This window comes from Misgurnus anguillicaudatus, chromosome 23 (assembly GCF_027580225.2).
Source record: "Misgurnus anguillicaudatus chromosome 23, ASM2758022v2, whole genome shotgun sequence".
Taxonomy (NCBI): Eukaryota; Metazoa; Chordata; class Actinopteri; order Cypriniformes; family Cobitidae; genus Misgurnus; species Misgurnus anguillicaudatus.
This window is the reverse complement of record NC_073359.2, coordinates 17,671,557-17,690,000: the sequence shown is the minus strand read 5'-3', so window position 1 is coordinate 17,690,000 and position 18,444 is coordinate 17,671,557. Positions and strand designations below refer to the sequence as shown.

Below are 18,444 nucleotides of genomic sequence, written 5' to 3'. Positions count from 1 at the left end.
ATGACATGTTTGTCCTGTGGCAGCTATTGTATGTATTTCGGTATTGAGGATGAGCTGTTGGTTGCAATTCACAATCTCACCTCTAGATGCCGCTAAAAATCCACACTGCACCTTTAATAATTAAACATAGTACAGTACATATAAAACAATATAGAAAGCTTCAAACTTTTTTATACCATTAAAAGCTGCAAGATCTTTTTCGGCTTGATCTGCTTTCAGCTCAGTATGAGTGATAGTCAAAGCCTGACGAAACTTCAGGTTGGTTTCCCTGCAAACATCAGAATAACGTAAAATAAACACAATCTTTAGTGCTCGATCTTTATATACACAGTCTGGTTATTTTAAATACACTTCCATGTCATAACCCGCGTCAAGAATCAACAATTTTCGTGTTTAAAGAACCACTTTTGCATACCACGCTGACAATTTGTATATTTCTTTGCATATGATGTCCTGCAATATTTATTTTGCCATAAGCTTTTATCTGCTGTGGGAAAACCAGTCAGTCAGTTTTGGTGTTTGACCAGATGGAGATGGAGAGAGTTGTTACCCGTCAATGTCTGCGGTTTCCACATAGCAAAGGCTGTGTGGTTCAGTGCTGCACAGGAGGAGAAGATCTGACTGGAAGAATGAATACAATACAAGACTTAACACACATACAGACATTTACTTGTGGTAACGTTAAGTATATCTCTGATAAAATGTCAAATATCATTTTGACAAGTGCCTACAAACACACGTACAGGTATGACTTGGTCTTTATGAACCCGGAGAATGTCACCAGTATATACATCTTTCCACCTGACTGTTCTGAATCTGTACAGAAGGCATTGAGATCATGTATTTGTTTTCATTCGTTGATAGCTTTGAATCCAGCTCTCCCCAGTGCCCTAACAGCATTACTCACCCCTCTGGAGTAAGTACGTCACATGGTCTCTTGTTAATTTGAGCATCGCTGCGACGTCTACCCTGTGAGATGTGAAAATAGGGTAGCTGTGAACAATAGATGTCAATATATCGAACAAGTAACAAAGATGACTGTGATTTTGCTGGTCTACAGCTTTCAACACGAGTGGTTCACTGGTTGTGCAGTGTGATGGGTAAAAGATTGGTTCTTGAAATCCACTCACCAAGTCGGTTGCCAGATCTTTAGATCCACGAACAAGCAGAACAAATAGCAGTGGAAGCATTGTGCTGTACCATGGGATAGTCGCGATCACAGGAACGCACTGCACATAAAAAAACACAGGACTTATATTATAAAAGTACGCTAAAAATAAAGTTGGAGTAGGTTCTTTGTCAAGCGATATGGTTCTATTAACATAAACAAAAAGGTTTTTATAATGGAGAAAGGTTTAGCAAACTATTAAAAAGTAAGAACCTTTGACTTAAAGGTGCACTGTGTAGATTTTAGCGGCATCTAGCAGCAAGGTTGCGAATTTCGAGGCACATAGAGAAGCTACGGTAGTCGCCACAGGACAAACATGTATTCGTCTAAGACAACAATGATGAAACGCTGTGTAGAGCAGTTTGTCCGTTTAGGGCTACTGTAGAAACATGGCGGGGCAAAATGGCAATTTCCATGTAAGGGGGCCCAGGGTGTATGTAGATAAAAACGTCTTATTCTAAGGTAATAAAAACATAACGGTTCATTATGCAAGTGTTTATACACCACTAAAAATATAGTTATGTATATTACATTGCATTTCTGTTAACAGATCCTCCTAAAATTTACACATTGCACCTTTAAAGGTCCAGTGTGTAGATTTTTAGCAGCATCTAGCTGTGAGACTATAAATTGCAATCAATGGCTTAGTCAAGCATGCCGCACAAGCCCTGAAAGTGAAGCCAAAACGTCTCGTCTCGATAGCCCCCCAGTGACAGGTCCCAGTATAGGTCATAAACCCGGCCTCCCCATGTTATTCAATGGGACTTGAGACCAACTAAACAATTCAATTACACTTCAATTATATTTATTCCGAAGCTGGTTTCTGTCATTTACTGTAGTTTTTATCACGCAGATGTAAATTCAAGTTTTTGTTTTTAAAATTAGTTTGTTTTTAGTAAGTAATTTAATGCTATAAAACAGTGGTGTCACCTCATGATGGACAGCTGTGATATTCACATTCTGCGAGGGCGGAGCCTTGCTTTCGCAGCTTTACTTCCTGCTCGCTACTGCGCAGGACTGGTCCTGAAATTGCTACTGCGCAGACTCAAGACCCAATATTTCAGCGCCGTATCGGGACACTGACGGCTTCACTTTTCACCAATGGAAGAGAGCGAACGGGCGTCGTCCGTCTTTTTTTACAGTCTATGGGCTTAGTCCACATCTCACCCATCCCTTTCAAAACGCATAGTGAAGCTACAGTAGATGTCACAGAACAAACATGTCATTATCTGAGACAACATAGTGGCAAAAAACGCTCTGTAGAGCATTTTGTCCATTTAGGGCTACTGTAGAAACATGGCAGGAACAAAATGCGACTTCCATGTAAGGGGACCCGCGGTGTATGTAGATAAAAATGGCTCATTGTAATGTAATGTAAAAAAAATAATGGTTCATTGTGTGAGGTCTTTATACACCACTGATAATATAGTTATGTATATTATATTGCATTTCTGTCAACAGATCCTCCTAAAATGTACACATTGCACCTTTAAAGGTCCAGTGTGTAGATTTTTAGCGTCATCTAGCTGTCCTTAGTCCACATCTCACCCCTCCCTTTCGAAACGCATAGTAAAGCTACGGTAGACATCCCAGGACAAACATGTCGTCGTCTGAGACAACGGGGTGATGAAACAACGCATTGGACAAAATGTCCAAGGTAGTGACAACCGCATTTACAGAAACTCTGCATAGTGTGTACATAATCGAACTAAATAACTAGTAGTTAATAAAGTGTTTAAATGTGCATCATGGATATAACAGGTTTTCTGTATGCCCGGTGCAGAAAATGACAGAGGCACGAGCGTTTGCTGACTTGTGTTGCCAGATCTTGCACAAAAAAAAACTGCAAACAAGAAAAATCCAAGAATAAGCCGAAATAAACCCAAATGCTTTACCTTAACGATAAAAATTTTTGGACCGGAATCTTCACACTTTAATAACACCAAAATACTTGATCGCTTCATGAGCCAAAAACGGTTAAATGACAAGTTCGGTATTTTACATTTAAAGCCATGTTTTCAGATTGTTTATGATGAAATAAAACGGTTTTGACTGAAATTTGGACATATGATGCTGGCCCAAGAATTTTCTGGTGTTTATTTTATCACCTCCCTCCTATAGAATGGCTGAATAGGTGCACAGGAACAATCCTTCCTAAAATGCATGAAACTTTTGTTTACAAAGACGTGAAACTCACCGAGTGGTCAGGGGTGTTCATTGATATGCTCACACAAAAATCGCTACAAAAGATGCTTTCCAACAGCTGTTTTACCATTTGTTGTAAACTTGTGGACCTATTTTTCCAAACGCCTCACACCTGTATATTCTTCCGTTGAGAGCTTGAATAATAGACACTCCAGCCCAGTTGGTGGCGATAATACACCTTTGCCAATTGCAAGAATAGAAACAACGTTCCCGGCGCGGAGTAATACCGTACCTCACAGCACATCTAATACAATACGCATTTAAATGCGGTTGTCACTCCCGAAAGTTTGCAGTGTGTACGAGGCCCATGTGACTTCTATGTCACTCCCACAGTGTATGTAGATAAAAATGGCTCAGTAAAAAAAACATAATAGTTCATTATGCAATGTCTTTATACACCACTGATAGTACTGTCATTATTCTATCAATAGATCCACCTAAAATGTACACATTGCACCTTTAAAGTTTCTTTGGTGGAACCAAAAATGTGAACGTGTCTGTGAAATTCATCTTATTATGAGATTTGAAGCATCAACGTTTGCTTTTACATTGATTTCAATCTTTGACATGACCTTACTCAGTCAATATTAAAAATATCAAGATTATATTTGATTTCATATTTCCATCCATATTAGTGATTGTTAATTATTCATAATTTTCCATTGTTTGACTAATTTACTATAACAAAACACTTTTTTCTGCATCTGTGTTGGGTATGTCACAACATTTAAAAAAATCTCTTAATGTAAATGCTGTGTCCTTTCCAAACAGCAGGTGTTTTGACTCAATGTTTGAAATAGAGCAAATGCTTCATCATTCACCACAAAACGGCCACCTTTAACACAGTTTTCATAGGAAAAATGTGCTGGTCAAATATTCCCCTAAGGCCTGATGTTTAAACATGATTTAGCTCTGATTTAACTTTCCACCACAGACGATAAAACCCACAAACCTGCAGGATGACAATAAGCAGGAAGAAAAGGTTTGCCGCTCTCTGGAACTGTTCATACAGGTTAAGGGGCAGAAATGTGAGCGGTGTGTACTTGTAGCTTCGTATCACATTGTCCTAACAAGAGTAACCATTAGGAAAGTGGTAAGCAATGAATAAAACTGATACTGTAGATCATTGTAACATTTAGCTAAACATTGAAACAATTAACACTATTGTAACTTACAGCATACCGCCCCCAGCGCAAACATAGGACAGATCTGCGGCGCAATGACTTGTGAAAATGTTGGTCGTTGGCACGGACCTCCCAACTGACTCCTCAGTGGGAGATAAAGTCAAACAAAATTGTCATGCAAAAAGTTCAATTAAAGTAGACATATCATGAAAATCTGGCTTTTTTCATGTTTAAGTGCTATAATTGGGTCCCCAGTGCTTCTATCAACCTAGAAAATGTGAAAGAGATCAACCCAGTAACTTAGTTTTGGTAAACCAATCTCTGCAAGCATGTGAAAAAGATATAAGATTAAGGTCTGAACTTACTATAACCATTATTTTTAGAGGATTTAAAAATATTTCCTAGAATTATTAAAATTTTTTTGATTATCATTATCAAAAATGATCATTACTGCAACATGATATTACATTAAATATATGCATTTACAAACTCATGTTTCGGTAATGAAAACTAAAAAGTTGTCTAGGTACTATGACGACACAAAATATTAAACTTTTATCTGGAGGGAAAAAATAAGAACTGCTTACCTGGTAGCCATCTTAAGTGTCACAGTAAATTATGTCCCTTCCAACTATTTTTTTGAAAATGTTGCTCAATGTGCTTAAACAATGATTGAAAATTGTTGCGAAGGATGAGAATTTTTTTTTTTGGACACAATTATATTCCTTATTATTGTCTCTACATTTACCAATGATCACCAAACACCACCTGTTTCTTTACTGTCAATGTTTATAGTATAACATGCACTGAAGCTTTTTATTTTTTAGATTTTTTTAATTATAAATATTTCCATGTCAAAGAACCCAAATCCAGTCATGGACATGTTGCGGTAATGAATTTTTTTCCCTTAAATGTGGAAAAAAACAAAATTGGTTTGTATGATGTCATTTGAAATCATGTGCGAAATAGTACATGAAAAGATGTCTGTATGCTGCTTATTTTGATAGCATTTACTTTTTTATCAAAATGTTTCACGACACCTCATAAGTCTAATTTTCGCGAGAATCACCCAGATATGAGATTTTAATTTTTAGTTCAGCATGAGAATTGATCAAAGACATTATTATCTAACATCTGATACTGAATTTAAAGGCAGGTGAATGTCATGAGCCGACAGGAGAAACAGCAATACAAACCTCCCTCAGTTTTACTACGGACCATGGTAAAGTAATACCCAGGGACAGATTGTTCTGAAAAGGACAGATAAACACACATTAACAGAGTTTAGTCATCAATTCATCCCTTTCTCACCTCACACAACTAAAATAAAAGTTGTCACATGAATAAACTGCAAAACAAAGTAACAGATTAACTGCATTTGTCTGTAAAAAAATAGTTGCACTACATCCAGCTTAGAACGATCTTACAAGCGAAACTAAACTTCATATTCAAACTAAAGCATTTTTGTGTATAAACCAGGAAACTTATTGCATTTTCCAAAACATCAAATGTTAGAATAAACTTGCATTTAAAGCATTTACATAAACAATGATTTGCATCAAAGCCATACACGATCTGAAAACAGGAACATCCAAATTGCTACAGTACATATCCCATTGCAAGTAGCTTCGGTTTCATTCACAATAGTCCACTGTACTGTAACTCTCAGTGCCACAACTGATTAACAAAACTAAGTGTTAAATTGTGAACACTTGGGAGTTTCACCTGCAAAACACCTCACCTGCTTACTGTTTATGTCTCGTTGATGGCAGATCCCAAAGGAGACGCTTTCCCCAACGACTCATCCAGCTAAATCACAACTCCAACAATCTGATCTTCATACTGCCATAAAACGCACAAATATTAGCATATTTGACAGGTCATCTCTAACATGTTCCTCTGTTTATTCCTGTACAAGATTAAACTCATCTGAATCTTCATTGTGTGTTGTTTTATCTCCTCCCTCTCGCTCCGTATCTCCTCCTCTCTCTCTCCCATTGAGCGACTGGGGAGTTTGTGCAAATGTTCTCCGCAGGACTGGAAACACGATAGCTTTGTACCAGCACAAGGAGAAAGAAATGAAAGAACACGTGGACGAATATTTAAGAAAATATAACATTTAAAATCTCTATAAAGCTCTATAAGTCTGATCTATAGCTCCGTGTCGTTAAACATTTACGCATTTGGTAGACGCGTTGAAGCGACTTCAGTGCATTCATGTAACTTTACTGGGAGTCGAACTCATTGCGTTGCGAACGCAATGCTCTACTAACAACTTGGTTTTGAAAGTTAATTTAACCTACTATTTTAATTTTTGACTTGTGATATGCTGACATAATTTATAAAAACTAATTGAAATTATTTAACTTAATTTGTTTTTTGTCGAATCATACTATCGGTGCCATATTTGTCTCACATAGTGACATAATAGTATATTTTATATAAAAATGCAAATATACCATTTTTAAAGCTTGTCTTATATGATAAACTCCCCTCCACCATAAAACATAATGACATGTACCTAGAATCAGGCCCGGAGTGGGTAATCGGGAGAACCGGGAGGATTCCCGGTGGGCCGCTTCACTTTTGGGCCGGTCAAGTTTTTTTTTTTTTTTTACATTTGTCACGTTAGTGAGTCTGTCTTCTCTTAAATGACACTTCACACGTTTAGCATTGACACTGCAGCGCGCAGCCTCTGCATGGGTTGTACCATGTGAAGGAGTTTTCCCCTCCCCTCCCATAGAGTTGGTCCGGTCCATAGCACGTCTATTTCAAAACTTTTCTCCGGTAGGCTGGGCCGGCGCTACCGTAACAAAACGCGTCTGAGAGGAGGAGGGCGTAAAAAAACAGGTTGAAGAAAAAAGCTATTGTTGGAGGATACTCTGCCAAATGTGCCAAACTTACAGATTTATTTTCAAGAGGACAAACAAAAGTGACAACAGGTAACTTAAAGAGAAATAAGCCTAGTAATGGTTAGCATTAGCAACTTAATTATTCGGCTAATACCGTTTTCAAACTATTTACAAGACAACATTTTTTTTAGTTAAAATATTAGCCTTTTGTGTATACATGCGATTCATAGACTTTGCAAATATTATGCAAGCAGTTTCTGAGCAGCAGATAAGCCAGTTCCCCGCTAAAAACGAGGAGGCAATGAGTAAACAATATGAATTAAAGTTATTTAACCCTCAGGTTGTGTTCAGAACCATATAACACCTTTTGTGTTCCCAGTCAAAAATGAGCAGCCTAAAAAAAGCTTATAAATCACTTTTTATGCTATATATTTACCCAATATTGGATTCAATATTTTTGTCAAATTGTTTTCTTTTTTAATTAGGACTGTGTTTTATATTTCTATTTGCACCTGATTAATCATAGACGTCATAGCATTAGCAATGCTAATAATGTATCAACCTTTCCTTGTGGAATAGACTCTAAACAGGGCTGGGTTATTTTTGACCCATAATGGGTAAATATTGGACAGAACACGCTGCTGGGTTAAAATTGACCCAATGCTGGGTTATTTTTGGCCCAGCGTGTGTTCTGTCCAATGTTTACCCATTATGGGTCAAAAATAACCCAAAGTGTAGAGGAATATTTTTGTTAACTTCTCATCTTAAGTGAAATATTATTTAACTTTTACCTTATTTGTTTAACCATGATATTAATAAAAACTATAGTAAGAGCTGAACTGTTGCTTTATTTATCCAATTTGAAAAAAGTGCTGATTTGGAATAACACTATGGAAAAAGTGGGCCGGTCTTGGGCCTGAAACTCCCGGGCTGAAAAGTGGCCCCACTCCGGCCCTGCCTAGAATTAAATGAAATTTAAAATAATTAATTATTTTTCAGGGCAAGTAGGCTGAACTGCCATGTCCCCAGTTATGTATGCTTACTTTTAGTTACAAATGTAACTATTAAATAAAATAATCCTAACTGTTGTATAGTCATATTTATAATATTCCTCACCAAATGTTATTTTAATTATTAATGCATTTTTAATTATTAAGAGTTGCGTCACTAAGATGAATGTCCCCCCTGTTACTCTTATTATGGAAATCCCTTTAAACAAGCCCCCTGGTTGCTCCTCTAGTCACATGACTCTCAGGTAGAAGCTTACAATTTTGGATGGAAATCATCTACAAAAAGCAAGGTAGGTATTCCTCTTTTATCAGCTTGTTATTTGGAATAAACCATTTGGAATAGTTCACTGATGTGGTAAAGCATAAAACGTCCCCTCTGTTGTGCTTATTTATAGAAAAAACAAATTTTTTGTGATTTTGAGAAATATTGTTAATAAACATGTTAAAAATCCTACTCTATGGTCAATATGCCTGTTGTTTACCACATGAGTAGTAGGCTAATGGCCAAGTTTAGCATCAAATGTCACTCCTGTTACTGTCCTGTCCGTCCACCCTGTTACTGTTTTACGTAGTATGATTGTACTGTATTGATATGTATTTTATTGTATACATTCAAAGAAGATTTAAGCTGGACCAATATAGTTTTCTTACTGTTTTATAAACCCTCTTTCAGCTGAAATTATATAAAAAAAGGAAAGTTACTACCCTGAAATGGCACCGAATAGTAGGAATGACCCATTTTTTCCACATTTTATTTGCTTTGTCCACGCCACATACATTCCCTGTTATCTGTGTGAGCTTAAAATGTAATAAATAAATAATTATTTAATATGAAATGTTTCTGTTTCATAGACGCAGAAATGATGAGGGCAGACTGGAAATCGAGGAGGTTGTCCTGGCTGCTCAGGGTTTACAGTATCTAAAGTGACTACTGCCATCAAGGAACTGTCTGACCTGGTCCATCAAACAGGAAGACATCATTAGTACCGACTGAAGAACAGTCCAAGAAAGGGAGAGGTGCTTTTACTTATAGAAAACTGGTTATTTAGTCATAAACAGCACTTTCTTTTACCTTTCTGAGTAAGTTCATCCAAGTTCATCTGTTGTGTCCTGCGCTTTCAGACCTGTTATATGTATTTCCACACTGACAGGATTCATGGAACATCCTGTATTTGCAATGCTGTGAAAGCTTGGTTGGATGCAGATCCTGCACTACTTTGTGGCTTCAGAATTCATCACTGTGTTTGAAGTGTCGAACAGATGATTTTCCTACTAACATTCACAGGGTCACTGGCATTTCCGAAATAGTAAATGGGGTTAAAGAACTAGCACACAGAGATTAAATTCTGCAGTTGTTTCTGTCACCAAGCCATTTTTAGCCTATTGTGTTCATAGAGTGTAACAATATGTAAATATGGACATAGTGTCCGTGACGTCACCTATAGGTTTGTGAAGAGCTTTTTTGAGGCATTTTTTTGGCAGAGCATCACCGTGCATCACTTGCGGATAATCAAAAATCAGTAAAAATGCAGCACGTGGGTGAAGCTGAGGTGGCTGGTTTCTGAAACCACGCCCGCCTAGCTCGGCTGTAGTGACAGCAGTAGCAGATCACACATCATTCAAGTGGCTACGCCCTTAATTATGCAGAACTTTAAAGGGGAGTCGGGCCGACTACCAAAACACACTTGTAGCCAATCAGCGGTAAGGGGCGTGTCTACTAACTGACTATGTTGCCTGGGTTGCGTATGTGTGGGGCGGGTCTATCAAAAGAAGGTCCAGATAGGGGCGTGTTTGTTAAGGTGATTTCAAATGTCAACATTGGCTTTCAGAGATCATCCACCCTGTCTTTAAGGCTCAATATCATTTTAACGGATAAGTTTAACCCGAGGGGCAGAGGTGGAAAGTAACGAATTACATTTACTCACGTTACTGTAATTGAGTAGTTTTTTTGTGTATTTTTACTTTTTTGAGTAGTTTTTAAAATCTGTACTTTTACTTTTACTTAAGTATGTTTTATTTAAAGTATTGTACTTCGCTACATTTTAAATCATATCCGTTACTGAGTAAAAAAATATTTTAAAAAGCAAGGTGATAAAGACGCGCAACGGATGTATATGGGCGGGGCCCGGGGGAACGCGCAAAAAGAAGCATGGAGACGGACGAGACAGGCGCGCGCTAATGCAGACCCGCCTCGATTGCAGACCCGTTCAAATCTTATGAAAGAAACCCCTGGTCATATTTAAGCGACCACTTTCCACTGACGCGAAACGAGTGTTTCATTTCTATGAAAGGTAAGATTCATGCTCTTAAGTACGAAATTGCACGACGCGTTTTTAATACCATGCGCATTAAGCCGAAAGTATACTAGGGACGTCCGCGTATGCGCGCCGTCCGCATGACGTCATTTTCGTCATCAAGAGGGTCCGCGGCCGGCCGCGCGGACCGTCCGCGTGCAGCCCAAAATTTGAGACCGCGCGGACAGTGCGCGTACCGTCCGCGTACAACAGCGCATGCGCGGGAAAATATTTAGACGGGGCACTCCACTATTAACAATTATACAAAGGAAATAGACAGCATTTGCACACACACTATCGTTTTTCTTCTTTAACTTTTACTTCTTCCAAGAACAGAAAGCCCTGGAGCATGTTTGTTTGATTCCTGTTCTTTGTTGTCTTGTTGTTTGTTCTAAACTGTGTTTGCAATTGTGGATCAGTTACTTTTCTTCACCTATCCTAATGTTTTAATTTACTGTAAATGTCTCCAAATCAGTGCTGCCCTGACAGCCTGTTAGACTAATAATTTGAATAAGAAATCATTTGTATTGCGTATAGTGTCGAACGCGGCCATCCGCGTGTAGCCGCGGGGACTATACTCGGAAAGCTGCGCGGACGCGTGCGCGCGCGAGCCGGACGCGGACGCGGAAAAAAAGTATACCCGGGCCTTTATCTTCCGAGGTCTAGCAGCTTCGCGTCAAGTCAAACACAACTTCAAAACGTCCTCGAGAACGCGCAGGTCATTAGACATTGCAGAGAGAGAGAGAGAGAGCAGCGCGAGAGAGAGAGAGAGAAAGAGAGAGAGAAGAATAAAGGTCATCAGGTCCCCAGGTCAGGGAAGTAAGAAGATAATAAACGTGTCAAATGTATATAGACATGGCACTCATCTCATTGTATGCTCATATAAAATAATGTATGTTACCAGCAATACATCAATTACAACCTTACTATAGTGATTGTATTTACAAGCTGCTGACCACCTTCAAAAGTGCATAACTCACATGTAAAAATCATTAAACAATTCCATAAATGTTTCTTACTTTAAAAAAGCTTTTTATTTTATTAACATTTTGTTATTGCACTTTAATTGTAAAGATGTTCCTACAATTAAAAACAACTAGTTTGAGATGTATATTCCCTTGTCGTGTTTGAACTATACTAGAATCCTCCACCTCTTCCCGCTGTAAAAAAGTAACTTTTACTCTGAGTAAAGTTAAAATGACTTACTTTTTACTTTTACTTGAGTAGATTTTTAGACAAGTAACTTTACTTTTACTTAAGTAAAATATTATTAAAGTAACTTTACTTTTACTTGAGTACAATATTTTATTACTTTTTCCACCTCTGCTTACCAGTACGTTGTGATTGGTTTGAATACCTCTGACATCAGCCGGAAATGTGATGCTCCTTACCATGTTTGAAGGATTAGCTCAGTGCAATGCTGACATGCATTGCACTTGGATATGAGTTAGTATACAATATAATGGCATTGGATAGTGCCCCATTTTTAAAGGGATAGTTCAACCAAAAAGTCATCATTTATTCCCCTCATGTTGTCACAAACCCGCGTTAAACATCTTTGTTCTGATGAACACAAAGGAAAATATTTTAAGAAATATTTTAAACAAACCTTTTGTGGACCCCATTTACTTCCATATAGGGAAAAAAACTATGGAAGTACATGGGGTCCACAAACAATTTGGTTACAAACATTTCTCAAAAAAATATCTTCCTTTGTGTTCATCAGAAGAAAGAAATGTATACAGGTTTGTGACAACATGAGGGGAATAAATGATGACAAAATTTGAATTTTTATGTGAACTATCCCTTTAAAAATGGGGCACTATCCAATGCCATTTTAAAACTGAAAAGAGCCTTCAATATGGTTTCACTAGGAAAGCGCATCTGTATCTATAATAAAGCAAATAATATATTTATTATATGTGTAGAAATAATATACTGTAATATAAAATATATATTAATGATATATGTAAGTAATAAGATACGATCTGCTTTATATTGTCCCTAACAACTCTCTTCAGTATTTCAATTTTCAATTAATGATACAACAATAATATCAACCCTACTGCTTTTGAAGTTTGCAAAATAATGTATCAACGCAACTTTCGTGGAGTTAAATCACTAAAAGCATTCCTTCATAGTCAGGAACTATACTTTCAATGGAAAAAATAAAACACTGCTTTTGACCAATCAAAATCAAGGACTTCAACTAACATTTAATATTTTTTATATTATATATTATAATATGTTTATAGCCTATGTGATTATTTGTGGTTTGTTGTTCTTGCCTTTTCGTATATTTAGAATGGATTTTAGTGTGAACGTTTTTGGTAAATCATGATTTGTGCATATGCATGCTTAGTGAATGAGACCTTGACCCCCAGTTGGGTTATAAGAAATTCAATTTTTTGGTCCATTGGCATACATCATGTAGTGGTTTGGTTTAAAGATCTACTTAGATAGGCCTATGTCTCTGTAAAAAACAGTGTAGGAAACACTCCTTAAAGTCTTGGGAGATATATGGGTCCCTATAGATTTATTCCCTACATTAGCAACAGCCCCATGTGGTCTTAACTGAGGTATGCTGTAGTATTTTACAGTAATTTTTACACTGTTAATGTATACTGTAGTTTTCTGTAACATTAACTATTGTGAAATTAGTAACTGTTGTAAATTATGTGTTATATATATATATATATATATATATATATATATATATATATATATATATATATAACTTTAACCCAATCCCCGATATACTGTAATGCAGAGTGTACGGGACACAAATTACACATGGACCAAAATGAAAAATTTATCAGGTTTGAAGCGACTCATAGAATGCTCACAGGATACGAGGGATGTTACTTATCCCATAAAATGTATTCATTGTACCAGGTTCTAAAAGCTTTTACAAGTTTTTACATTTTCTTGGTAGAATATCCTCATTTAAAAATAACCCATTTTCTGCCAAATGCAGACAAAGTGCGAGCAGAGCAGCAGTTTGCACATGTTTTTATAATGCTGCTGTCAATTACAACTATATTGTCCATTCAAAGAGGCCTCATTGATGTAAGAGATGTTGCTCATTTCATGTGTGTGAAATCATTTGTTTAAATTCAACTAGTAAGTTCACTACTATAATAATTAAGTACAAGGAAAATGTATCAATGCCAACTATCTATCTTGTTACCATTAATAAAATGTCATTCCATTTGGTTTACTGTCATCATATTCTTATTACACAGTATACATACACAGAATTGTTTTGTGGAGATTTATTTTGCAAAAAAAAACCAGAGGTGGAAAAAGTACTAAAATATTGTACTCAAGTAAAAGTAAAGTTACTTTAATAATTTTTTACTTAAGTAAAAGTAAAGTTACTTGTTTAAAAATCTACTCAAGTAAAAGTAAAAAGTAAGTCATTTTAACTTTACTCAGAGTAAAAGTTACTTTTTTTACAGCGGGAAGAGGTGGAGGATTCTAGTATAGTTCAAAAACGACAAGGGAATATAAATCTCAAACTAGTTGTGTTTAATTGTAGGAACATCTTTACAATGAAAGTGCAATAACAAAAAGTTAATAAAATAAAAAGCTTTTTTAAAGTAAGAAACATTTATGGAATTGTTTAATGATTTTTACATGTCAGTTATGCACTTTTGAAGGTGGTCAGCAGCTTGTAAATTCAATCACTATAGTAAGGTTGTAATTGATGTATTGCTGGTAACATACATTATTTTATTAAACTATAAATAGTTTAAATGAGCATATAATGAGATGAGTGCCATGTCTATATACATTTGACACGTTTATTATCTTCTTACTTCCCTGACCTGGGTACCTGATGTCAGACCTTTATTCTTCTCTTTCTCTCTCTCTCTCTCTCTCTCTCTCTCTCTCTCTCTCTCTCTCTCTCGCTCTCTCTCTGCAATGTCTAATGACCTGCGCATTCTTGAGGACGTTTTGAAGTTGTGTTTAACTTGACGCAAAGCTGCTAGACCTCGGAAGATAATGCGCATGGTATTAAAAATGCGTCGTGCAATTTCGTACTTAAGAGCATCAATCCTACCTTTCATAGAAATGAAACACTCGCTTCGCGTCAGTGGAAAGTGGTCGCTTAAATATGACCAGGGGTTTCTTTCATAAGATTTGAACTGAGGCGGGTCTGCATTAGCGTGCGCCTGTCTCGTCCGTCTCCATGGTTCTTTTTGCGCGTTCCCGCGGGCCCCGCCCATTTACATCCGTTGCGCGTCTTTATCACCTTGCTTTTTAAAATATTTTTTACTCAGTAACGGATATGATTTAAAATGTAGCGAAGTACAATACTTTAAATAAAACATACTTAAGTAAAAGTAAAAGTACAGATTTTAAAAACTACTCAAAAAAGTAAAAATACACAAAAAAACTACTCAATTACAGTAACGTGAGTAAATGTAATTCGTTACTTTCCACCTCTGCTGGTAAGCAGGCCAATCAGCGCTTTTTAGATCGATGAGCCTTGTACAAAATCAGTGCGCTTTAGGGAGGCAGTGCATAGAGGAGCAACAATAATGCACAGTATGTGGAAAATAATGTGTTTTTGAACCATAAACCACACAAACACAGTATTACAGCAAATACACAAAACAAAAAATTTTGTTTTTATGTGTACAGCAACATAACAGGTGCTCTTTAATGTAACTATGGCTGTGTTTAGCTGAAAGAAGAAAGCCACACACTAGACTAGGATAACTTAAGGGTGACTAAAAAAATTGGGAAATCTTCATTTTGGGGTGAACTACCCCTTTAACGGCCTACCTACAGCATCCTATATTTTATTATATACCTGTACATGTTAAGCTTGTAGACACAGCTCACCTTTTTGGCTTCCACCTCCGACAGCAAAACTTCCCAAAGCAAAAGATCAAATGCAGAAGAACTTTGGCAATAATGAATGTAATGAATATCTGGAAAGTTCCTTTATTATTTCATTGCTTCAGTGACATACTTCTCGTTTCTCTGGACCAGGGAAAGCCCCCGTATGAAGCTGGTTGGGCGTGTTTTATGCAAATTACTATGGGGCACGCGAACGCTAATCCATCAACATTAGAACGTGCGGCCACGAGGTTAAAAGCCAGTTCATGTGCGTGCGCACGTGTTGTGAATTAAGCGGGAAGTGTTCGTGAGAAGTTTAAATGGGCGTAAAAAATATGAATAATACATGCAGTTATTAGTGAATGAGACTCAGAATTACGCGAGTGGTCACCCAAAATATGGTCAGTCACCCAAAGGTCAGAGTTCCTGTAAGTAAAGAGATTCTTAAAATAAGTTTTCCTCCGTTTAAGTTGTTTATCAATATTAAAATAAGACCAAACTACCCTGCTAAAACACAATAGACACCATCACAGAAATTCTATTGGTTTTATTGGGAATTTTATTCCCAAAACACACTACAGTGTATTGGTCTTTGTTGGTCTCTAATGGTATGTATTGGTTCTAATATAGCCCAAAACACACTACAGTGTAGTGGTTTTAATGGTAAAAGCTAATGTGTCCTATTGGTATTTTAATGGAAACCATTAGAATTTCTGTAATGGTTTTATTGTTTTTTTCAGCAGGGTACTGAAAGTGTTAATCAGAAATGTATGGTATTACCATTACAACACTGCCCTCTAATGGCCATGATGAGAAACATTTCTGGTACCCTTCCTACTCCATATAATTATTAACGATCTCTCCAATGATTCATTTCTTAAAAAGAGATAAGCTCAAAGACAAAGAAAATTGCGGGTCAATATATATTTTAATTGTGATGCAGAGAATGTCTTTCAATGGGTATTTATTAAATAATACATTGTCTAGTCAACTTTTGTTTAGAGGTGTGCGTGATATCTAATGGAAAATAATGTAAATTTTGTGGCCGTCAATCATTTTCATCAAAGTAGGCATTCGTGCAGTCTAGTTACCTTTGATGTTGCTGGTGAACCATTTGATGTGTTCGCCAAAACTATGATATCCCTGTCCTCTAGAAGAACAAAAGGTTTAAAATTTCTTTTTAAAGGTATGCTCACATCCTATCATTGTGCAATCATAAACTTAAATACTATAAATCAGTCAGCTGTCATATTTGTGCTTTTCTGTTAAAATAATCAAGAACTCTTTATGTGGTTTATCACGATGTGGTTATATAATTAGAATATCATCAAAAAGTTGATTTATTTCACCATTTCTATTCAAAAAGTGAAGCTTGTATATTATATTCATTCATTACACACATACTGATATATTTCAAATGTTTATTTCTTTACAATACCCCATAGATTGTCTATAGGGGTTAAGGTCATGCGAGTTTGCTGGCCAATTAAGAACAGGGATACCGTGGTCCTTAAACCAGGTACTGGTAGGTTTGGCACTGTGCACAGGTGCCAAGTCTTGTTGGAAAATGAAATCTGCATCTAAAGTTTGGTCAGACGCAGGAAGCATGAAGTGCTGTAAATCTTCCTGGTGTAAGGCTGCGTTGACCTTGGAAAACACACTGGACCAACATCAGCAGATGACATGCCACCCCAAACCATCACTGACTGTGGAAACTGCACACTGGACCTCAAGCAATGTGGATTGTGTGCATCTCTTCTCTTCCTCCAGACTTTGGGATCCTAATTTCCAAAAGAAATGCAAAATGTACTTTCATCAGAGAACATAACTTTGCAGCAGTCAGCAGCAGTCCAGTCCTTTTTGTCTTTAGCCCAGGTGAGACGCTGTCTGTTGTTCAAGAGTGGCTTGACACAAGGAATGCGACAGCTGAAACCCATGTCTGACATACGTCTGTGCATAGTGGTTTTTGAAGCACTGACTCCAGGTGCAATCCACTGTTTGTGAATCTCCCCCACATTTTTGAATGGATTTTGTTTCACAATCCTCTCCAGGGTGCGGTTATCCCTATTACTATACTTTTTTCTACCACATCTTTTCCTTCCCTTCGCCTCTATTAATGTGCTTGGACACAGAGCTCTGTGAACAGCCAGCCTATTTTGCAATGACCTTTTGTGTCTTACCCTCCTTGTGCAAGTTGTCAGTGTTCATCTTTTGGGCAACAGTCAAGCCAACAGTCTTCTCCGTGATTGAGAGACGATTAAAAGGCCTTTTGCAGGTGTTTTGAGTCAATTAGCTGATTAGAGTGTGGCACCAGGTGTTTTCACTATTGAACCTTTTCACAATATTCAAATTTTCTGAGATACTGAATTTGGGATTTTCCTTAGTTGTCAGCTATAGTTATCAAAATTAAACGAAATAAACATTTGAAATATATCGGTCTGTGTGTAATGAATGAATATAATATACAAGTTTCACTTTTTGAATCAAATTTGTGAATAAATAAACTTTTTGATGATATTCTAATTATATGACCAGCACCTGTAAATACTGTACTACTAAGTTAGCACTCATTTTTAGATCGGTTTAAAGGACAATATGACAAAGAACAACACAAAACAATTACAAACTTCCTTAATAAATGTACTCAAGCTATTCAAAAGTGCAAATGTATTGGCTAATATTTGTTAATAATATTTGCAAGACATGTAAAAAAATTACAAAGTAAATTAGAAAAATATGACAAAAAAACTGAAACAGGAAATGCAGCATTTTAAAGGTGCAGTGTGTACATTTTAGCGGCATCTAGTGGTAAGGTTGGGAATTGCAACCAACGGCTCAGTGCACTGCTCACCTCTCACTTTTGAAACACATAGAGAAGCTACAGAAGCTGCCACCGGACAAACATGTCATCGACGGATGTTTGTCCATTAAGAGCTTCTG

General features: G+C 36.9%; 1 protein-coding gene across 2 annotated transcripts in view; it reads right to left on the bottom strand.

Moving 5' to 3' along the window:
* atp8b3 (ATPase phospholipid transporting 8B3) overlaps positions 1-6,549 on the bottom strand; it is a 23,654-nt gene extending 17,105 nt beyond the window's left edge. Inside the window, exons 1-9 of one of the 2 annotated variants that reach the window (XM_055218332.2) lie at positions 6,239-6,549; positions 5,694-5,747; positions 4,549-4,640; positions 4,326-4,439; positions 1,131-1,229; positions 908-969; positions 744-816; positions 551-621; positions 177-268 (exon numbers count right to left, since the gene is read on the bottom strand). In XM_055218332.2, coding sequence (XP_055074307.2) covers positions 177-268; positions 551-621; positions 744-816; positions 908-969; positions 1,131-1,229; positions 4,326-4,439; positions 4,549-4,640; positions 5,694-5,718 — 628 coding nt within the window. In that variant the 5' untranslated portion in view covers positions 5,719-5,747; positions 6,239-6,549. Of the gene's footprint in view, positions 1-176; positions 269-550; positions 622-743; positions 817-907; positions 970-1,130; positions 1,230-4,325; positions 4,440-4,548; positions 4,641-5,693; positions 5,748-6,038; positions 6,195-6,238 lie in introns of those variants that run through there. The other variant, XM_055218333.2, reaches the window with a different exon arrangement.
* Positions 6,550-18,444: the final 11,895 nt, after the last annotated feature.